The sequence below is a fragment of the Rhinolophus hipposideros genome (assembly GCF_964194185.1).
Source record: "Rhinolophus hipposideros genome assembly, chromosome: 4".
Lineage (NCBI taxonomy): Eukaryota > Metazoa > Chordata > Mammalia > Chiroptera > Rhinolophidae > Rhinolophus > Rhinolophus hipposideros.
In genome coordinates, this window is record NC_138050.1 from 20317079 (window position 1) to 20341619 (window position 24541).

Consider the following 24541-nt stretch of genomic DNA (forward strand, 5'->3'; position numbering starts at 1 on the left):
GAAATAAACACCAGAGTAATAGTTAAACATTATTTTAAAAATCAAATCTGCAGCTAATCTCTAAAATAGAAAAGAATATTTGAGCAATAGAGTGCTCAAAAGCATATCTCTGACTAATAAGAAACAGAAGTTAAAGCTCTCACTTGAGCTAATAGTTGCTTCCTAGCTCTGTTCTCTCTCTCTCTCTCTCTCTCTCTCTCTCTCTCTCTCTCTCTCTCTCTCTCTCTCTCTCTCTCCTTCTTTTTAGAATTAATTAAGAAAGAAAGTAGCAAATTCTGTAGCATTGGATCTGGTACCCAAGCCTGGGTGAAGGAGTCCATTATGGAGCTGGGGAGACATCATTCATTGCTATCTCCAGGGAACACACAGAAGGAAGAAGCAAAATGAGTACCCTTCACATGAAATACCCAATGCCGGCACTAGTTGTCCAGGAACACTTAGCTTCACTAACCATAGGGACTTTCTGAGGTGATAGAAATCAACCTCATCTTATGAATAAGTATCACTAACGTTTCTGTTATTCTATGCCCAAAACTCAGAAAGGGAGTTTTTAAAGTAGATAAGAATTTAAAATATTAATAGTAGCAATAATAATATCTTGTGGCATTAGGGAATAGCTGAGGCACACTGTTTTATAATTTCCTAGTTGTTTCTTATGGAGGGTTTGTAATGGAATAAACACCAGAGAAATAATAAATATTATTTTAAAAATCAATTCTGCAGCTAATCTCTGAAAGAGAAAAAAATAGTATTGAAGTGCTCAAAAGCATATTTCTGACTAATAAGAAACAGAAGAAATAGCAGCAACATGTCTATTCATTCCAACAAAAATCAGAGAAAAATCACAATAGCTGAAGGGATTTTAACTGATTTTTTGGACCAAATTTATCCTTTGCCTAATTGACCTGGATGTGAGTTCATAACCAATTTAGTTGACATATATTTTATCCAAGAAAATGGAAAATGACCAAACATGACCTGTTGATGGTCATTCTCATAACCCTTGACCTCTTCCCCACCTTCATGAGGCAGAAAGTGAAGTTTGGTGGGATTGGGACATCCGTGGTGACCACAAGAATGATGAGTGGTCATGTCTAGAATACCACCCTGCCATTGCTACTGACTATGTTCTCTTGTCTCTTGGTGTAGGGAATTTTAGTGTCATTTCCCTTCTCTCTGATGGCAAACTTTCTCATGTAGTCACTAGTTCAAACCCCTTGGCACTGCTTCCATCCATATCTATCAAAAAGAGCCTGCATTCTGGTTTCTAGAGGCGGCCACAAGGAAAAGGAAGTCAATGGTCCTACCAGGCTAAATTCTGGTTTTCCAAACTCTGGGGACACCTCGGGGACTTAAAAGTCCCCACCAGCCATAAAGACTATACAATATACTCCGTTCCCCAGCCTATCCCCAATCCAAGCGATAGAGGGAAAGGGTCTCTTACTGATTCATCAAATACAAAGGGAAAGGGTCTCTAACTGATTCATCAAATTCAAAGACATTACAGAATGTCTTCTCTTCCATCCAGAGCCGCTCGGGATAAAGCAGCACAAAGATGTTCATTCAGGAGATGTCCTGCCTGTAGAAAAACAGAGTCCTGTTCCCAGGCCACTTGCGCCACCAACCTGGCACAGAGCAGAGCTTAGGATAGTATCTTAAATGTTTCACAGGAAAAGTACAGTCCCCCACTCTCCAGCACAGCTCCCTCAGCATCTCCAGATGGCCACAGCAATTCCACTTCCAAATTAAAACAAACAGAAAACTTGCTACCAGGTTGAGAAGCCCCCCTGCCCCCTGCCAAGTTTCTGCCTGCCGCTGAAGGGTTTCTAGGCCAATTGAGTATGTCTCGCCATGAAAACAGAGTCGGCATTGAAACGGTGACAGCCAGACAATGAGCTCGCGGAGCAGAGTGTGTGTGCCCAGCCCAGCGTCAGGGACATTTGCCATGGAGCTTTTTAGACTGACAGTTTGGGGTGGCACATAAAAATTTAACCAACAGCCCTATTTGGCAGAGGGTAAAGATTCCAAATGGAGTCTTTTTGATATGAAAATCTCCTAGACAAAGGATGTCAATTGTGTATTTGAGTCACTTGCCACGGCTCTCGGCTCTCGAGGGACTTAAAATGCAGCCTTTTGAGCCCTGCAGACCTTCTCCCAGATGCGTGTCATCGTGATCCAGGGGACGTGAGGAGGACACTCTAGCTCCCTTCTCTCAGTGGGCTGGAGCCCTTAGTCTAACTCAGGCATTCAGTGCTGATCAGCAGACCAGCTCAGGGCCAACGGACAGACTACTGCCTTCATTTTTCAGATGGAAGATGGATGACCTTGGCCAAGGTCACACAGCACCTCAGGGACAGAGCCAGAAATCTGCATTCCTGGCTCTTGACACAGTATCCTTTGCATTACTGGACACTATGGTTTTTATCCACAGATTTGTAGGCCAGAAGTGCTTCCCAGTCCAGAAGGGGCGATGAGCTGTGGGAAATTCATTGTTCTTGATAATATGTCAGTACTCATCGTCCTTCTCTTTAACAGTCACCAATTGGGACTGATTCCAATCCTCTCTCCAGTGGTTTTCCCTGACGACAAGGGAGACTGTGTCTGTGTGTCATGCAGCACAAATAAAACAGGCAAAAGAAGGCAAATTACAGTCTGACATTTTCAAGTTAAAAACCATGTCGGCCAAATCCAAGCTCTGCAGGGTCAGTGACATAATAATCACAAAGGACGTTGTCCATTTGTGTGTTCCAAGCAATCACAGTGCACTGAGAGCCCAGCTCTGGAGAATAGCCCACTCATCTTTTCCAAACATGATAATACTTTTCATAACTTCCCAGTGGGATTTCTTCACAGGATGAACAAAGACACTCCAATACTTCTCCTTCATCCTAAGGAAAGCTGCCCCAAAGGCCTACTGATGGCAGGGAGAGAAGCAGACATGCCTGGTCACGTAACTGGTCATGACCCTAGTGATGCACAAGCCCCATTTGCTGTTATTAGGGCCACAGGAACAGTGAGGGCTGCAAGGTCAATTCTACCAAGACTTCGTAAGCCCCAAGATTTTTATCTACTTAATTCTTATGCTATTCTCTATCAAAGGCAGCAGGAACTTTTTATAAAATCTCAAGAGGGGACTGGTAGGAAAATCACACATGATCATCTTTTTTCCTGTGGTCAAAGACGCTTCAGTGAACAGACTTGAGGTGGACTTTGAATGATAGACTTTGAAAGATACAAACACTGTGTGCTCCAGGAATCACAGACTTACCTGGATATTTGTACAAGCTATGTGGACGTGGAGAGCTGTGCACCTAATATACGTGGTTCCTAAATGGATAATGGTCTACAATTTGCAATTGAGGCAGCCAAATACGTGACCCCAGACCCATGACTGGCCCCAGCTGCAGAAATGGGCACTAAGGACTTCAAAGGTCAATTGGTTTAGGAATAATGCAAAATAAGCCACCAGACCTGAATTTCAAGCCCTTTGTATTGGTATTCCTATAGATGAAAAAATTTCCAGGCTAAGGTGCACCCCAGAAAGCCTCCAATGTATATCCAGGTTAATTTAACCCAGTGGTTCTCAACCAGGACAGATTTTTGTCCCCTACCCCCACCCTGGGGACACTTGGCAATACCTGGAGATATTTTTTATTGCAAAAATTGAGAGAGGGAGGCAAGGTGTTACTAGCATCTAGTGGGCAGAGACCAGGAAGCTGCTAAACATCCCATCACAACAAAGGACAGCCCATCACAACAAAGAATTATCTGTTCCAAAATATCAACAGCTGTGATTAAGAAACCTGCCTTCACTCTATTATTAAACACTCTGTGAGTATCTAATGCCTAAAAGTACTTGGCACATGGTAGGTGCTGAATATACAGAGGGTGCCAAAAAAAATCTATATGGGGCAGCCAGATGGCTCAGTTGGTTAGAGTGGGAGCTCTCAACAACAAGGTTGCTGGTTCAATTCCCGCCTGGGATGGCGGGTTGCGCCCCCTGCAACTAAAGATTGAAAACAGCAACTGGACTTGGAGCTGAGCTGCGCCCTCCACTATTAGATTGAAGGCCAATGACTTGGAGCTGATGGGCCCTGGAAAAAACACTGTTCCCCAATATTCCCCAATAAAATTAAAACAACAATAAAAGAACCACAAAATAAAAATTTTAAAAAATGTATACACATTTTAAGACAGGAAAACTATATTAAAATTGTAATACTCGGTATACACTGATAACAAAAGATGAACATACATAAGTCACGTTTGACTTCTGCAATTACAAGAGGTGCTCAAAGTGGTTACCATCAGTGTCCAGCACTTCTGATTATGGCAAACTACTGCTTGAGCAACGCTGACCAAAGTGTCCTCTTGTATACATTTTTTTGGCACTCCTGGTATGTGAAAAAATTGAGGCCCAGTTGATTCTCCCACTAGGAGGGACTGTGCTTTCTGAAGACACAGCAAGCCCAGTACCTCTTGGTCTCTCCAGGTGTCCTGACCGTCTTGTAACCTATTTGGCTTTGCCTTTCTCATCCGTCTGTGAGACTTCTGCACAATCAGAAACACAACATTCTCCTTCTTCCCGGTCCTCTCCACTCCCTTGTTCATGTTAGGGAATCCATGGACACATTGATGTTGAAGAAGTCTTTGGCCACAGCTTTCTGCAGCCAGCAGAAGGCTGTCTGTTAGTGAGCAATGGCACAAGGCAGTGTGTCAACAAAACTCATAAAAATAGTTAAGTTATACAACTTCTGATGAATATTCCTGAGTTCACCAAGTCCAGGCCCTGCGTCAAGATGGGCAGCATATGACTGATCAATAAAATAAAAAATTAAAATAACTTTATAGAGATTTAAGTTTTATGTGGCTGGATACCAAATATATTCCTGCCACTCTAATTTCTAGTTCAGCATCTATTCATGGAAGGCACTCAACTTATTCAACAAACAAACAAATAAACTCTGGAGATAATGTAAGCAAAATTCAGTTGTAAAAGCATTAAGGATCATGTTTGTTAAGTGTTCCTCTGGGATTCTATCCCAGGTTATAATATAAAAATGGTAAATCATGCATGAAGATGTTTATCACAGCACTGTTTACAATAGCAAATGCATAGTATCAACTAAAAATTGAACAATAGGGGACTAGTTAATTATAATATAAAATGTCATTCAGCCATGGAAGGTAGTGGTTATACAGACTGTGAAAACATGGAAAGATGATTTTTTATAATGCTGAATACAAAAATAAGTTGATATAAAATAGTGTCTGCAGAATTATCACAACGATGGAAAAACCAGCATAATTTTAAGTGTTGAAATAAAAGTGAAATGATGCCTTCTTTTGGCTCTTTGGAAGCTCATTTTAAAGGCTGAAACTTCGGGAGTAATGGTCAAGATGGCAAAGTCAGACTATGGAAGAGATGGAGGTTTAACTTCCTCCCACAGCTGGCATCAACTATCCTGAGAACTTGTAGGGAAACCCATCCTGACTCCAGAGACCTCATAGCTGCAGGACTAGTTAAGCCATCCCCATACCTGGTACAATGTGGCACAGACCACTTCTATCAGAGTCGTCATGGAGAAGCATCTTCCTGTGTGCTCCTCTCTCCAAATGGAACAATGGTGCATGCATCTCCTACTTAAAAGACACAATATGTTTTTCCCAGTGAATGGAAGTTCACTGTCTAAATTATGTTCACTGTCTAAATTAAGTTCACTGTCTAAATTATGCTTTTAAGTTTTTGTGAAACAACAGCTCTTATCCATTGCACCACACCGAACTATATCCCAAAGCCCCCTCCAATCTCACAAAAATAAAATCTACCATATTTTCAGTCCCTATATGTCATGAATTTTATATTATACCTAACCCCCGAATCAGCACTATATGGCAAGTATTATCTCCATTTTAAAGAGGAGGAAACTGACGCTTAGGGCAGTTATGGCTAGATTAATGGTAGAACAATATTTTGACATTTCCACCATGCCATGCTGCTTCTCCCCACACTCAAAGTGGGAGCTGGCTGCTATGCTTGGCATGTGACAGTGGGCATCTCCACTATCAGGAAGGTCAGGGGCTCAGAAGAATTTGCAAGTGGAAAAAGAGTTTATTTCTTGTTCTGGGAGGATAATGTTGTGTGTGGTGAAAACTTGTACATTTGGAAAATCAAGGTCACATCAGAGGAGATCATCTTTCTCCATTAATAAATGCTGACATCCAAGTATGCACCATGTCATGGTAGATGTATGACAGGAAATGAGGACGAAGACTCTGTCTAGGGGCGTCCCTGAGAGAAGCAGTTTTCTCCCTGCTTGATCATAGGCAGCCAGAACACTGCCTAACAGCTTTTGGTCTGAGTGAGGGACGAGATTAAGGAGGTGGGTTCTTTCTGAGATCTTTGTTCTCTTCCATGGTGGTGTGTGTGTGTGTGTGTGTGTGTGTGTGTGTGTTTTGGGGTAGCTAGTTAAAATGAGGTTTTTCTCCAAATATTGATTTTATCTTTGCAAAAGCATATATATGGAGAGAAAGCGTATGTGTGTAGGTATGTGTGTAGGTATGTGTGTTTACATCTTGACTGAATCTAAAGATCATTTGAGGCAGCACATATAAAAATCATAACATAAAACAGGAAATTAAAAGTTATTTTAAAAAAATATATCCAAACTCTACACAGTGGGAAAAATAACAGAGTATAGAGGGGCTAAAATGAAAATTGACACACTTCCAGGGACCATCTCCGCCCTCACTTCTGCCCCAGCCTAGGCCACCTCCCAGAGACACTTGCCGAAGTTTGTGCTTTTAATTCTTCTGATTGGTGTCTCCAACTATTTAAATAATATGATCATATCTTTATTTCTTGATTAAAATCGGGCTTTATAAAGGTGGAGAATGAGGCCAAGGAGAAACTAATGAGAAGCAGACCAGAGCACGGTCTCTGGAGACAGGCACACCTGGGGTTGGGGCCTAGCTCAACAACCACAGCCGGGCAATTTGGGATCATTACTTGACATTTCTGGACCTCTTCTGTGTAGTGGGAAAAGAGTACCTAATCTCAGGGGTTAGAGGATAATTCAATGTTTATGAATTACTTAGCCCAATACCTGCCTCATAATTAGCACTCAATGAAAGTTAGCTAAAAATAATAACTAGATTAAAAGCACAGTTATAACCAGAAATGTATTCCTTAAGGGACTGCCAAATTTCTAGAGATGGACACAAAGAAAAGTCAGTATTATCTTATATTATTTTTGCCTACAGAGACACTCTATAATATTTTGCACAGTATAAAGGACAATGTAGATATCAGTTATCATTGCATATATTTTATTTCAACTTGCATATGGCAACATTTATGCATTTATTTACCTCATGTGCAAAATGCCCTTACTTACCTCTGGAGAAGTCCTGTTGCTTCCCTAGCATTGGTTTTGACATATGAAGGAATAACTACCATAAGAAATGTAGCAGGAAGGGATATAGAAACAAAGGACTTGGGAATTCAGAACCTCGATTCCTTCCACTCTTATCATAAAATTGTGACAGTAATATGCTGAGAACAATATCTGGAATGTATAAGAGATTCCATAATTTTCTTTCTTTTTTAAGGAATGAATGGAAGACTATTGGTATTTTCTCCAGAACTGACTTAAAATATTAGCCAAATTTTCAGACGACAGATATGATATTAAAAAGTATGAAAGATTATTGAAAGGGTCTAACTATATTTTTTTATACCCTAATTGTAGCACTTTAATAAATTTGCGAGAAAGTTACCATATGAATTATCACAATTTTAACACTAGCCATATTGAACAGAAAAAAAAGGAAGAGGAAGGAAGAAAGTTATTAGAAATGGAATGCCTTTTCTGAACTGATTACAATCTTAGAGACTTTTACATGTTATGTCTTTTAATCCACACCTCACTATGAGGTAGGATTTTTTCCCCCTATTTATTCCTTTTGGTCTCTGTGAGTGTCTAATGCCTAGGAAAGTGCTTGGCACATAGTAGTCACTGAATACATATTAACTAAATAATATGTGAAAAAAATTGAGGTCCAGAGAGGACAAGTAACTTGCCTGGAATCATCAGCTAGTAAGTTGCCACATCTGATCCCCTAGCCAGGCTTCTTTCCATTCCCTTTATTCTTGAGTTGATAACATGATAACAACAGAACAGACCCAACTACTCATTCTACTTGACGTCAGTTAAGGTTTTCAAGCCTCTTATTATTTCCTATTTAAAACTAAAGGAAATAATAAATATTTCCCGTTTAACATCTATAAGGGTGCACTATGGTACATGAGGCATTTTAGCATACATCATCCCATTTTATCCTCATGACAATCCTTCAAGCGTGGCTATGATCAATATAGAAATAGTGAAGAAAGAGCTTAGTAAACTAAAAAGGGCCCTAAAAGTAAATATAAACATTATTTCATATAAAATGATGAACGATTGTTATATGTTCATCATTTATATGTGTAAATGCCACCTCACCTTTTCAATAAGACATTTTCTTTTCTAAAATAGAGAAGGGAGTCTAGGTATTTGAATTTCCAATGATCTCTACAAACAAGAAAACTAAAGAGTGAACTCCAGAAGGACAAATCCCGATAGGGAAATTAGATTCCTAACACCTCAGGCAGTCACCCCGTGGGTTAATCAGAGTTGGATGGTGTCTGATTCTGGCTCTTGGTCGTGTCAAGTCTTTCGTTCTGATACATGAATAAATGAATCTGGCTGCAGAAGCTGTTTATCAGCTCCATGCAGGCCAGGAAACCTGAGGAAAGATTTTGCAAATCCACTGAAACCTGAATGTTTCCCAGCCTTTGTTCCCGTTGTAATCAGTCTTCTAGATTTAATTCCAAACTCACCCCAGCCCTATCAGAACAGACTGTCCTCCATCACAAAACTGACCTCTCCAGCTTGCCCTTCTTTGATTGTTGTTGGTCTTTTTATGAAAGTGGCCAGCAGGTATTCATTCTCCATTTCTTTCCCCAGAGAACTCCTTGGTCCTCTGACACCAGATACCAAAGATTCTGCAGGCCCCTTGCAGCTGACCCCTCTTGGGGGAAGTGGGGAGATGTCCCTGAAGGACTCAGAATGGCTACAGGCACTTGCTTCCTTTACAAGCCACCAAGACCAGACTCAAACACCTTACCATAAGAGAGTGCAAAAAAACTGTGGAGGGCATCTAGGTTTTCAATAAACTGCGTGAGATTTCCTCCCAATGTCCGTAACATCCTGTTATAGCCAGACTTCTTACTTATTCAAAGAAATATGTTCCAAATAGTTTCAGAATGGCTTCCATGGAGACACCTGAGGAATCCAAAGCAGACCCCCAAAATAAAAGCACCTGCAAGTGTTTGTTCTCATTTAGGTGGTCTCCATTTACTTCCAAACAGTTCAACTCCTGGCTGTGTGATACATTACTTACTGAATTTCTCTCCAAGACTTCTCTTTCCTCACCTGTAAAATGCCAATGATAACATCTAAGTTGTAAAGAACCCAGTGAAGCTCTGGCAACTGGTAGGTGCTCATTAAACATGAGTCCCCTCTAACTCCACTCCGATCTTTTCTGTGATCCCCATGGTGGAAATTTCTCTGCAGTCCAGAAGGGGAGGCAGAGCTGCAGAACCCTGTGAAGGCTGAATCCAGAACGAGATTCACTCTTGGCAGGGCAGTGAATGCAATCTTTCCTGCCACCTCTAGAAATCTTGAAATATTATACAATGGTCTTTAACCAAGTAAAAAGCTACCTCTGAGAGATAACTAATACTGTAACCAAAAAACAATATTGACAAACATATTATCCTGATTTACCCAAAAGATAATATCAAATGCTTGCAATGACTGCCCCCTTCTCTCTCTTTTCTCTACATGCTCGTCTCCCTTTGAAGTGCAGTTTTCACATTGCATCCTCCATAAAGATTTCTCTCAATATCCCAAGTCACACTGAATCCTCTCTTCCTACCTGTTGCACTTTTCTTTTCTTCCTAACTATATGATAATTCTGAAGGGCAATGACCTCGTCCTAAACCTTCCTATGCTAGACACAAAGAGAAGTGCTTGATAAATGCCTGCACTGTTGGAATAGATAGTGTGCCATCATTTGCTTTGTGGAGAGACAGCCAGTGTTTTTTAAGAATATTTTTAAATTTCGAAAACATTCATTAAGCAATGCTGCTTTAGTCAATGCTTCCTAAAACCTTGTAAGGTAGAAAATTTTAACATCACATCCCCTCATTTACAGGTGAACCCACTGAAGATGAGAGTCATCTTTGTAAATTGACCCAAATCCTAGAGTGGCCGAAGCTCTAGCTCTAAATTTGGTGCTTTTTGTACCATATCCCACAGAGTCTGGAGCAGCAGTCAGAGAAACATTCGGGGGACTGCTTATGGATTTTCACATCATTGGCACGGGAGACAGGGCAACCATCTCTGCTGGTAGTCTGGTTCATCTATGAGAGAACATTCTCTTATTTACGTGGTATGATGAGTCATGGTAAGTCCTGGGGGCTGAGGAAAGGTCTGGAAACCCAAGTTGATGGGAGACCTGCCAGATTCACCATCACCAGCATCCTTGTCTGGCTCCTGGAAGGAGCCTAGGATTCTCTGACTGGTCTGGAATTCACAGCAGGGTCTTTCCAGATCTCTTGAGTTATCCACAACCAATTCCTACAGAGGTAGCAGGGGATCAGAGGAGGTCTTTCCAGTCTCCACTTGCTTCCTCAGCTGGTCTGACTGAATCCCCATAACTCATTGTCCACAGCCAGACTGAAGGGCAGATAATCATTCTGCAATCTGAGCAAGACAGAGTCCCCATTGAGTTAGTCTGGCCTTGTCAGAGATGAGTTATACATACGTCCCAACAATGGATTAGCCAGGTTTTCTGAATCTAGACAAAGCTCAGGACAGTAGATGGGATGTGACAATGGCCTGTGTTAATTGCCTCCGTTGAGTTCTCTATTGTGGGTCCATTCCTAGGTGAATGCAGGCAGACTTGTCTATAAGAGCAATCAAGAGCCACCTGCTAACTCCCAAAGGAACTGAAATTAATTCCACTGAAGTCCTTTGCAATGATTATGAGACCCTGGAAGGAGAACTCCTGAAAAGTACATGGACAGGTGTCAAATTGTTCCTTCCTCTTTCCTCCTGCCACCCCTCCTTTCCTGCTAAATCTGGCTCATTCACATTGAGGGAAAACCAGCTGTGTTTTGTGTCCCATAGGCTGGAGCTCTGAGCAGAGGCCTCCTGTTACCTGCCAGGAAAGTACAGATCCCAGAAGCCTCCCTTTTCCCAGGGACCTCTCCCAGGAGGCCTGGGCTGTCTGCAAGCCAAGCCAAATTATAGGAAAGTGACTGTGGCGGCCCTGTGTGGAAAGACTACCTCCTTGACTGTTCTTTTACATTTGTAAACCTACAAAAATCCATGAAGTTGCTTGTTCCAGACCCTGGTTATTTTGTTTCTGGGTGCCCAGTTCTGTTAATAGGAAAGGACGTCTGGCTGACAGACTGTTCCTTGAACAAGGATCTTGGATTTGGGTGTGGTGTTTTCCATCTGTGCTGGGTTTGGGGTTTGTTCTAGAATTCTTGGTCGAGAATGCTTGTCTAGCAGAGGACGAAGGTCATTTTTTAAAACCCACACATGTATTGTGTTGTTATACAGTTTCATCTCAATGAACTTAGGATTCCATGAGCTCTCTAGTCACAAAGAGTCAGGAATATTTCTCTCTCTCTCTCTCTCTCCATATATATACATATATATACATATATATGTATATATATATATATCTTGTGTTTGTCTTTTGCATTTATATACGTATATATACATATATATGTACATAGTATATGCAGAGACATCATGTCTGCATTTATATATATATGTATATATGTATATGTATGTATATATATATATATATATATATATTCAAAAAAAACTAAACACAAGTCATAGGGTCCTTAACATATTTTTGATAGTGCAAAGGAGAATCTATAGTATGCTGAGTATTCTATCTTTTATGTAACAAATAAGGAGAATAAGGAAATAGGCATCTATCTGTTTATTTGTGCAAAATTAAACACCAGAAGGATAAATCAGGGACTATTGAGATTGGTTACCTACAAAGCATTGGTGGGAGTCAGGTGAAAAGTTTAGAAAATTGTGGCCTGGGGCAGGGGACTCACACTGCTTGAACATAACGTTTTGAACAGTTCTGGTTTTAGAGTATCGTGTTAATGACTCATATCCTTACAGAAAATAACTAAGATCAATAAGGATAGGGAAAGCCCGAAGATAGAATACACACGGAAACAGGTTAACAGGACAATATTCCAACACAACAGTTTGAAATAACCTGATTACCTAAGAAAAAAATTAACCCACTTACATTGAAACATAGTATTTGAATGCTTTGTCGTCATGCTAAAGACAGAAAAGAACTTTAAACAAATATTTAACTGTAGTTAGCAGGCTTCCTTTTCGCAATGGTGTGGGTTAGCCATCCTGAAACACCTTTCTGAACATTTGAGGATTAAGCATGTAAGTGAATATATCATGGATAATGGGATCCAGGTTTCTCACTGTGTGAGAATAAAGTTATAGTTATGGAAAGAAGAACAGAATGAAACCTGTGGTATAGGTTAGGAAACTTACCTTAATAAAACCATAAGACTGATCATGGTTTTAGGTAAATAAATGGATAGAGATAGATAGATAGATAGATAGATAGATAGATAGATAGATAGATAGATAGATAGATGGACAGATGGTGTGTGTGTGACTGTGTGTGTGTGTGTGTATTCAGGGTTCCTTGGAGAAATGGCAAATATGAGGGCTCGGGCAGGGGAAGGATAAGTTTATAACATCTTCTCATTCTAGACAGTAAAAAAGTGACCAATGAGTGATGGGGACATGTTAAAAGGACACAATGGGCAGCTTGGAGAGACTCCCACTCCCTAAATCTCAGAGAATTTGAGTATCAAAATAAATGGTGAAACTAAAGGATTTCCATCTATTTTAAAAAAAAACAAGAATCAAGAGTTCACACTGATATAAATAAATAAATGGACAAAGGGGAAAATTCTTCCTTATAGTAGAAATCCAACTAGTAAATGTGAAAAGAATGGTATAATTAGAAAATCACCATTTGACTACCATCAGAATTATTGATTCAGACAAGAATCACCAATGAATACTAAAACTAGGGAAGGGGGAGTGTGAGAAGCAACAAGGTAGTATTTATATAATCTGAAAGTATCTTCTCACAAGATACTCATTACACAGGGGAAAAAAATTATCTTCACAGTGGAGAACCGTGACAGAATCCATCTTAACCAAGCGATCAAAGTTAACACCAATCATAAGACAAACTGACATAAATATGCCTCATGATATGATGAACTGAAAAGAGCAAAACACCACTTCTGTGGTCTTCCGGCCAAGAAAGCATAACCTGAACTGAATCAGAAGGAAATATCACATAAGCCTGAATTGAAGGGCATTCTACAAAACAGCTGACCAGAACTTTCCAAAGATATCAGTATTATAAAACACAAAGAAAGACTCAGAGACTGTTCCAGACTACAGAAGATTGAAGAAATGTGACAACTGACATGATCTGGGGTTTTCTTTTGTTCTAAAGGACATCAATGGGACAGTTAGAAAAATCTCAGTGAAGTCTGTACATTAGATAAAGCACTGTACCAATGTCTATTTCCCCAGTTGGAGAGTTGTACTGTAGTTATATAAGAGAATTTTTAGGGATATAGAGACATCATATCTGCATATACTATCAATTCAGCAAAAGTATTACAGGTATAGATATAGAGAAAAGGATATATGCTAAATATTAACATTTGGGGAATAAAGATGAAGAGTGTATGGGAATTCTTTGTACTATTCTTACAAATCATCTGTGAGTTTGAAATTATGTCAAAGCGAAACGTTTTTGCTGGTTGTCCTGAAAAGACCTTAGGAAATCTCATATAATAAGACCACAAAGACCACATTTATCCGTAGCCAACTGAGATACGCTAGGTCCTAGACATCTGCAATGTGATGAATGTTGTTAGGTATAATCAGGACATTATGATTATGTTTTTAAATGTCTTTATCTTGTTAGAGGCTCATACTGAAATACTTAGAAGTAAAATTAGGGGAAACCTGAGATTTGCTTTCAGATGTTCCAGCAAAAACAAAACCAGAAAAAGGGTGGAGGGACCAGAGAGATGAAACAAGATTGGCAAAATAGTAATATTTTTTATTATTAAGTTGGGGCAAGGATACATGGGCTTCAATTCGCTCTACTTTAGTGTTCATGTGAAACATTCTATTAAAAAGTGTTTGTTTTTTTAAAAAAATAGGAGACTTCTTTGTTGACAGGAAAATAACTGCCACTAAGTGTCTACACTTGGCTTCCCTGGAGCGGTATGGAAACTTCTAAGAAGCTTTTCCATTGGAATGATGTATAAATTCAGAGTTTCTGATTCAACAAGTTTGGCTCATCAGTGTCACCAGGAAATGTTTACTTCTTGCTGGGTGACAGCTCAAGCAACTGGAAACAGCTGAGGTGGGCTGCCCAGGGCAGGAGAAGATAACTGCTAAACCCTGAGTGAGGGCAGGCTGGCAGAGGAATGCCAGCACCACAGCTGCCTCTGCAGGAGTTCCTGGGCCAAAGGCACACTCGGGACTGGACTTCCCAAGATCCCAGCCCACCTCCCATCACCCAGCACATAGGTCACAAGAGCTATTCCTCTTGGTGACCGACTTCTGGCAGCCAGAGAAACATGTGTTCTTCCACAAGACAGGGAAGTGTATGCCGAACATATTAGAAAGTTTACCATTGGAAATGGTTTGTTTGATTTTTTATTTTTCTTTTCCCAAAGCTTTGATATCTACAGGAATAAGCTTCAGATATCTGAAGAAAACCATTCATCTAGAGTACTCTCCTTCTCAAATGGTATCACTTAAGCCAAGCATGAGATAGTGGATGGGGAAATCTTTTGTGAGTAGGAGAGAGAGGAGTTTAAGAAAAGGAGAGGAATAGCAATCCTTGTTGGTACCGTGTTTCTCCGAAAATGAGACCTAGCCAGACAATCAGCACCAAGAGTCTTTTGGAGCAAAAATTAATATAAGACCTGGTATTATATTATATTATATTATATTATATTATATTATATTATATTATATTATGTCATGTCATGTCATGTCATATTATATTATATTAATATATGAGATCCGGTCCTATATTATATTAAAATAAGACCGGGTCTTATATTAATTTTGCTCCAAAAGATGCATTAGAGCTGATGGTCCGGCTAGGTCTTATTTTCGGGGAAACACAGTACAAGAGGTTGCTAGGAGGAAACAGACTCTAAACTGAGAGGGTTGGATTCTAGGTGTAGCAATAAGCTCATCAGGACATAGATGGGGGAGGGGTGAAGCTCAGAAAGGAGTAAGGCAGCTCAGGTGAGTTGCCTCTGCAGTGAGGGGCTGTCTTGCATAAGCCTGGTGGATAAGCTGCCTGCTTCCGGGCAAACTTCGGAACAGAGAAGTCAGCCCAACCAGGAGCCAGAGCACAGGGGTAGGAATCTGCTAGCGGAGCTGAGAAGGGGGACAGGGTGAAAGGACTGCTTTGTTGAGTACCCACTCTGGGTTAGGTACTTAGCTCACGCTATCAGATTCAATCTTTCGGACAACCCTCTGAGGTAGGTGCTGTAGGTGTCATTGCTGTTTTACCAATGGGAACAGCTCCAGGTGACATTACTAGGAGACCCTACAGCCAGGGGGCTCATGCAGGTCTGTCTGATTCCAAGGCCCTTTATAGAGACCTCATGCCCCCACCCCCAACCCCTCCCAATCAGCTGATCTTCCAGTCTGTGGGCTTCAGCACCAGCCTCTGGCCTCTGAATTGGGACACCTGAGTTCCTTTCCATTTTCAGTTGGTCACATGGCCTGGGTCACTTGTCCCACCTTAGAGGGCCATAATAAAGAGCACATATTCTAATGCCTAATTTCAGGACTGTGTAAGTTTTACATTGTTCCCCTCATTTTTAAAGAGGTAGTTGCTTGTTGGCATTTGCTGATAACTAACTGTTGAAAGCATTTTACTACTGGTTTCTTAGCAAGCAAAGTCGAGACTGACACAGCTGTGCCAAATGGCTGTTGTGTGTTGTCACTTCAGATCACTAATAACCCACTTACACACTAAGTAGGCACTTATTCATACACAGAACAATTCCTTATGCAATGCTCAACCTGCCATCTGGTCCCAGCCTGAATTATGCTAATTAGAAAGCACAGAGCTGTGCAGTGGCAGAGTGGTCTGGAAAACTCCCAACAATGGGGAAGGTAGGAAATGGCATTCTGGGGCCCACTTGGAAGGTAAAACACTAACGGGTGGTAACTAAGTATGCTTTTTTTCTTTGTCTAAGAAGGAAATTAGTCGTAACTGACCATCATATTTTGTTAAAGTGTGAAATGTCCTTAATGTCCTTCCTTCAAACTTCCATCTGGCAGAGCTTTGTTCTCTCGGACTCACAGGAGATGATAGATAGGTAGGCAGATAGATAGATAGATAGATAGATAGATAGATAGATAGATAGATAGATAGATAGATAGATAGATAGATAGAGCATACGGCCCATGCCCCAGGGCCATCTGATACCAAGTCTCATGCATGCGTTTACCTGATTTTGAATCTCGGCTTTTTATTTTAAAAATGCACTCACCATATTTACACACCCTTCCAGGTATAGGACAACACATGTTATTGAGATAAAAATCAAGAAGAAAATACCCTTCTGATTTTGAAATTGAAAACTCAAAAATAAACCTACATAAATATGGACATATAATTTTCGACAAAGGAGCCAAAAACATACAATGGAGAAAAGCAAGCCTCTTCAATAAATGGTATTGGGAAAATTGGAAAGCCAAATGCAAAAAGAATAAAACTAGACTGCAATCTGTCACCATATACCAAAATTAACTCAAAATGGATCAAAGACCTAAATATAAGACCTGAAACAATAAACTGCATAGAAAGAAGAAATCATAGGTACTAAACTTATAGACCTTGGGTTCAAAGAGGATATGAATTTGATTTCAAAGGCAAGGGAAGTAAAAGCTAAAATAAATCAATGGGCCTGTATCAAACTATAAAGCTTCTGCACAGCAAAAGAAACCATCACAAAACAAATAGGTAACTAACCAAATGGGAGAAGATATTTGCAAACAACGCCTCCACTAAGGGGCTAATACCCAAAATATATAAGGAACTCATACAACTCAACAACAAAAAGACAGACAATCCAATTAAAAGATGGGCAGAGGACATGAACAGAAACTTGTCCCAAGAAGACATACAAACGGCGAACAGATACATGAAAAAATGTTCAACTTCAGTAGCTATTAGGGAAATGCAAATCAAAACCACAATGAGATATCACCTCACCCCAGTCAGAATGGCTATCATCAACAAGACAGATAGTAACAAGTATTGGAGAGGCTGTGGAGAAAAAGGAACCCTCATACACTGCTGGTGGGAATGCAGACTGGTGCAGCCGTTATGGAAGGCAGTGTGGAGGTTCCTCAAAAAATTAAAAATAGAATTACCATATGACCCAGCAATCCCTCTCCTGGGCATCTACCCAAAAAATCTGAAAACATTTACCCATAAAGATATATGTACTCCTGTGTTCATTGCAGCATTATTTACAGTGGCCAAGACATGGAAACAACCAAAGTGTCCTTCAATAAATGAATGGTTAAAGAAGATGAAGTACATATACACAATGGAATACTACTCTGCTATAAGAAAAGATGAAATGCTGCCATGGATTGCGACATGGATGGACCTTGAGATTATTTTACAAGGCAAAATAAGTCAGACAGAAAAAGTCAAGAACCATATGATTTCACTCATATGTGGGATACAAAACTGAAAGCAACAAAGGAGAGAAACAAAAACTCACAGACAAGAGTTTAATGGTTACCAGAGGGTAAAAGAGAGGGAGGACGGTAGAAGAGGCTAAAGGAGGTCAAATATATCGTAGTAGAAGGAGAACTGACTCTGGGTGGTGAACACACAATGTCATATGCAGATGATGTATTATAGAATTATATACTTGAAACCTATGTAATTTTACTAACCATTGTCACCCTAAGCAATAAAATTAAAAAAAGAAAAAAAAAGAAAAAGAAAACACCCTTCTGATTTTCAAAGCTAGACAGAGAGAAATCACAGTGATATGCTTAACTTTTGGCAGAAAGGTAATATGAGTCAGCCCACCCACTGATCTATAAATTCATTGCTGCCTCTGTATATATTGTATTGGTTGTTTTAGATTTGTGAATGCATTAGGGCAGGTGTGTGATGGCACCTCTCTGCTAAAGGTATTGCCACACCACAGTGTTCACCATCACCAAAAATGACCTGGGTATGATATTAGCCATATGCAGTATTTCTTTCTGGAGATCTAAAACTAATTAGAGTTTCTGTACAAGTCTGCTCAGGCTGCCATAACCAAACTGTAGACTGGTGGGTTAAAAAAAGAAATTTATTTTCTCAGAATTCTGGAGGCTAGCAGTCCAAGATTAAGGTGCCAGCATGGTCAGGTTGTCTAGTAAGAGTTCACTTCCTGGCTTCTCACTGTCTCCTCACATGGTTTGTGCTGTGGGGGGTGGGGGACGAGAGCATTAGCTCTCGATTGTGTCTTCTTATAAGGGCACTAATCCTGTGATAAGGGCCCCACCCTCATGACCTCATCTGAACCTAATTATCTCCCAAAGACCACATCTCCAAATACTATCATATTGGGGGTTAGGGTTTCAACGTATGAATATGTGGGGAGTGGGAGGGTGCATGATATAATTCAGTCTATAATAGTTCTTAAGTAAAATGAGGTTTTTAAAATTTTGAAAAAGATCTGTGTGTGAAAGACCCATTCTCTAGAGCATGGGATGACAAAACATTTTTGGTAAAGGGAAGACAGTAAATATTTTCAGGCTTACACTCATATATATGGTCTCTGTCACAACTACTCAACTCTGCTGTTATAGTGCAAAAGCAGCCACAGACAATACCCATAGCTGTGTTCCAATAAAACTTTATTTCCAAAAATAAATAGGCAGGGGGCCAGATTTGGCTCATGGGCTGTATGTAGTTTGCTGACTATTACTCAGAGGGTTCAGAACGTTATTTTGTAGCACACTCATTCAAGGTGAATGGCAAAGCTTGTCTCTACTTTTAAGTGGCAACAGCCAGAGGTGAAAAATGCAGAAATGCCCCTGTCTCCCCTTCAGCTCCACCATTCGGTTCACATTTGCTGAGCGCCTGCTATGTGACCTGCAGGTTGCTAAGTACCTTATATTTGTTATCTGATTTAATTCACTCTTTCCCATGACATTTTGGGGTATTGTTCCTCTTTGAGAAGGAGATCAACTCTCAATGAAATTTTGTCACTGGCCCAAGGTCACACAGCTGGCACGACAGCGCAGAATCCAACCCCTGGTGCTCATTCCGAATGACAAGATGCCCTTTGGCAGAGGGACAGAATGTAGCCACTTCAGTCTCCTGTTGCTGGGATCGTTTGAAATAAAAATCACGAAAAGACTGAAGGTGGGCTTCGTTCCACCACCCAGTCCAAGCTTCTTTGCTCTTTTCTTTTCTAAACTCTTGTCAAAACTCTAGCGTTGCAGGTCAAGTCTCAGTAGACAGCTCCAAGTACAGAATTCCCACCTAAAGATTTTTATCCCTTGTGTGGAGGGAAAGTCACCGGCTGCCCCGCTTCCTCTGCTGGAAGAAAGCAGACAACTGTAAGCGTTCAGGCCTGTGGGCCAGCAGCTCACACTGAAAATTTTAGAGGTTTAAAAAGTGATGTTTAAGAAAAGAAACCACATTATCTCTGTCAGGTATGTTAAACCCAAAGGCCGAGAGGTATCGCTGTGCTGCTGCTACATGTGAAGCAGGAAGGCTGCTACTTCCAGGAGCTGAGCTGAGTCTAGATCTGGCCATGGCACAGAGCTATAAAGGGTACACCCCTGGTGTCCAGCTCCTGCATAGAATTCCCACTCCACCTGCTGCTTCATAGCCCCGGCTCCACGCAAACCCACCCCCACCCCTGGCGTCAGCTATAGGAGCGACAAAGGGCCATGGGAGCCCCCAAATAGGCTGGACAGGGAAAGGTTTGCAGGTACCACTGGGGTTGGCAGGTACCCTAGGTCCTGGCCCATCTTTTTCCTGGGAACTCTTTCTGTGGGGCTATTGGAAGGGGTAGTCGGCAGGGGGTGCCCCCCTGTGATTGTTGGGAGGCCACATGAGCCCTGTCCTCTCCCTGCTTGTGTCCTCCCTCAGAGGGTCACACCAGCTTTAGAAGGCATTGGGAAGTTTGCTGCTCTTGGAGCTGGAGTTCCAGAAGCTGAAGGAACAAATGAACGTTTCACTCCCTGCACCTTATTTCTGGCCTGAGACAGGACCTTGTCTAGTTCTGGCAGGAGGTGCAGGTGCTGAGTGGCCAGGAGCTAATGTACGTCTGGTTGGAAGTTAATGACCAGCTGGTGGCCCAGACTCCTCCTAGCTGGCCATCATCCTGCCAGCCCTCACTGGCATCTCTGGCCCTGCTTGGCTCTGTGGCTCCAAGACAGCTCAGAGTGGCTGGATGAACTAGGGGCAGCAGGTGAGCATCCCTTGCTGGAGGAGATCTGCTGATCACACACAGCGAGCTCCCCAAGCCTCAATGACTTCCCACTCCAGGCTTTGCAGCAACTTGGGATTCCTCCCAGATACCGATGCCCGGAAGGGTTTCTGCATCAGGGAGATGACGAGGAACATGAGAAGAGATGCAGGTGTCAGTCCAATTGCCGTTTGAAAATAGCCTCTTGTCGATCAGATCCAGATGCATGGGATCAACTCCCACATTTTTTTTTTTTTTTATCAAAGGATTCTTCTGCGATCCAAGGGAAAGGGAAATCATCTTTATGCCTCACCCGACACAGACACGTGACACATCACTGCTGTATTCTGGAAAAGCCACCTGGCCCTGCAGGCTTAGCATTAGCAGGCTGCCCTGGCGTGTTCTCAAGCACACCTGGTAGGCTGGTTCTCGTGTGCCTGGGCTGGCTTTAACCTGTAACTGCTTCAGGAAGAGCTCGTGAGGACAGCAGGCCAATTTGGTGGGCCCTCACAGACACCATGAAAACCAGCTGAAAACCACAGCCCCTGCCATCTGACCCTCTCCAGGCCACACAGAAACCAGCTTAAAGGTCCTGCATACCCAGGTCTCACCTACACTTCCAACATCTCTGCCCCAGAGTCTCAGGTGCCAGGCGAGGAGGCTGATGTAGTGTCCACCTGCAATTATCCCTAAATACTGTCTCACTATGACCCAAAGCCACTCTGTCTGTGAGGAATGGGTAAAGGAAGTTCCACTGGCACTGAAAGCGGCATGTTGTCCAAGAGCCTGGAAGTGCCAGGGGCTTCCTCTGCTTCCTGCACGCAGTCCCCTAGAGCCTGGGACACCGAGGCTGCCCACGCCCCCTTCCTTTCCTGTTCATTGTGTGCTCAGTGCTGGTGAGAAGGAAGGATAAAGGAAAGGAGGCTGTACTGCGCTGAATAGTGTCCCCCAAAATCCATGTCCACCTGGAACCGCCAAACGTCACCTTACTTGGAAATGGGGTCTTTGCAGATCTAAACTAGTTAAATGAAGATAAGGTCATACTGGATTATGGTGGGCTCTAAATCCAATGATGTCCCTACAGGAAGGCTGTGTGAAGACACACGGAGGTTATGTGAAGACAGAGGCAGAGATGGGAGTGATGCAGCTATAAGCTAAGAATTGCCAGCTACCACCAGAAGCCAGGAGAGAGAGTCATGAGAAAGGTTCTCCCTCCAGAAGGAATTCACCCTGCTGACATCTTGATTTTGTGATTCTGGCCCCCACAACTGTGATAGATAAATTTCTGTTGTTTGAAGCCACCCACTTTGCAGCAGCCCTATGAAATTAATACAAAGGGAAAGAAGAAAAAAATTTTCAGAGCTTATTATATACCAGATACCACATTTGATATATTCACATACATTACCTCATGTAATCCTCAAAACAACTCTGAAGGGTAGATGTTATTCTCATTTGACCAATGAGAAACCTTTGACTGAGTCAATAACTTGTCCTGGGTCATCAAACTAGAAAGAGGAAGAGCTAAATTCTCCCTTTGTCCTGTTCCTCTTCCCCTGGGAACCTAGGAAGTGGGCAGGTTAATATACTAAACCATCCTTTGTTGATACATCCGTGGGTGAAATCATCCTGATATTATATGTTCATTGTAAGTAGGACCATCCACACATGGTGAATGGCATTTTAGAGTCTAGGCCGATGAGAAGATGTCCCATGGCTGAACAGGAGGGGAGAAGGGACCTCAGCACCCTACAAAACACACCATGTCCATTTCCAAATATACATGAGTGTGGTTGGCCTAGCAAGATTCTCAGTGCTGTTCCTCCAGACCCCAGAGGTAATCATGACTGTTCATCTCAAAGGTATTGCAAGAGCTGTCAAAGCCAGTATCAAAGCCAAACACAATGGTGGCACAGATGATGAAATTCAGTGACACTCATAATTTTTGTCCATCAAAAGTCTCAGGCTATTCAAATACGAGCCCAGTAATGGGTTAAATAGTGCCCCTCAAAAATTCATGACCACTCAGAACCTATGAATGTGACCTGATTTGAATATTGGGTCTTTGTAGATGTAATCAAGTTAAGATGAGATTATACTTGATTAGAATGAGTCCTAAATCCAATATAACTGAGGGAAATTTGGACATAGAAACATGGACACCCAGGGAAAAGACGGTCAAGTGAAGAAGGAAGCAGAGACTGGAGTTATGCTGCACAAGGGACAACTGGGAACTCCAGAACCTGGAAGAGGAAAGATTCTTCCCTGGAGTCTGCAGAGGGAGCATGGCCCTGCCAGCAACTTCATTGTGGACTTCTAGTCCTCTAAACTATGACAGAATCAATGCTGTTTTAAGTTACCCAGTTTGTGGTACAGTCGAGCCTCATTATTTTCAGATTCCAAACGCTTTTGTACGAATTTACCTACCTGTTGCTAGAATTTATTTGCAACCCAACATCAATACTCACAGAGCTTTCAGAGTCATTCACGGTCACATGCAAAACAGATAAAATTTTGAACTGTCCAACACACATTTCTAGCTACAGCCAGACAAGGCAACGAATGCACTGCGTTCCTGTTTCCGTTCTCATACTATAAACAGGTGTCCTTTCGGCAGTCTCTTCAGTGCTACATTTTTGCATTTTTGTACTTTCTGCTGGTGACTGCTGTTTCAAATGTTCCCAAGCTTGGTGCTGAAGTACTGTCTAGTGTGCAGTGGCAACAAGGTTGTGACATGCCTTGCAGAGAAAACATGTACCTTAGATCAATTTCACTCAGGCATGAGTTATATTAATATGCTGCTAGCTGCGAGCCCAATGATACTGAATAACAATATATATTAGTAACGGGTCTTTAAGTAGAAATATACACAAAACAAGGTTATGTATTTATCAGTTGATGAAAATATGGTAACCAGAGGTTCCCGGGAATTGGCTCTGTATTTCCCCTAAGAACAATGGCTCAGTATTTGCTAATTCAGTGTTCACGAAGACTTTATAGAACAGAACTGCTCTGAATAATGAGAATTGATCGTACTTTCTATGACAGCCCTAGGAAACCAAAATAAGCCGTTTTCATCCTCACCCAGATCCTTGCAGGCCTCTTGAATGAGCTTAATGCTGATGTCATCATACATGTACATCACGAAAGCATCTTGCACTTCACAGTAGCTCTGAAAGATAAATCAAGATGCAATGACAACCCAGTAACTGGAGTTTTGCCCCAGGAATACATCCATTGACCTAGCAAGATGTAACATAGCAAGAACATTCCTGATCATAAGGAATGGGAGGCAGTGGAGTGTTTGGGTGTCAACTCCTCCAAGAAACCTTCCTTGGACCCCAGTTTGGGCCAAGAGCTCCCCTCTCAAGTACCCACAATAGGCTATGTGTTTTCCCAACATACGTCAAGATGATTGGTTTTATCCCTTAGACTGGGCTCCTTGAGCATGGGCATTGGGACTTATTTCTATCTTTGAACCTCTAGCAAGTGGTGCTGTGCTTGTCACATGTGAGAAACTAATACATGATAGTGAACTTGGAACTCAGTGGTTGTGGAGCCCTGTACTCTGAAGCAAGTAGAACAACTGCTTGAGCAGCTCAGTGTTTTCCAATGTGATTGGCTGTGTTGCGGGAGTTACCCGTGAACCTTGGTCTTGCAACAGCTAACCAAACCTGGTGAAAAGAGGCTAAACTTGAGAGTCAGAAAGCTTGCACTCTTGGCTTGGTCCTTGTGTGAACCATTAAACTGTACTGAGCAATTCAGCCAATTCAGAGGGAAGGAGGCTGGGAAGGAAATGGGTAGGCAAAGAAGAGCATTCTGGACAGAGAGACGAGGCTCCAAGGCAGTGGAGAGGAT

General features: G+C 41.7%; 1 protein-coding gene across 1 annotated transcript in view; it reads right to left on the minus strand.

Moving 5' to 3' along the window:
- LOC308496847 (guanylate cyclase soluble subunit beta-2-like) overlaps nucleotides 1-24541 on the minus strand; it is a gene marked incomplete at its 3' end in the record, with an annotated part of 60346 nt that overhangs the window by 23067 nt on the left and 12738 nt on the right. The window contains 7 exon segments of the mRNA XM_081046645.1: nucleotides 1480-1563; nucleotides 4477-4613; nucleotides 4616-4685; nucleotides 5548-5640; nucleotides 9164-9276; nucleotides 9279-9326; nucleotides 23768-23855. Coding sequence (XP_080902771.1) covers nucleotides 1480-1563; nucleotides 4477-4613; nucleotides 4616-4685; nucleotides 5548-5640; nucleotides 9164-9276; nucleotides 9279-9326; nucleotides 23768-23825 — 603 coding nt within the window. The 5' untranslated portion in view covers nucleotides 23826-23855.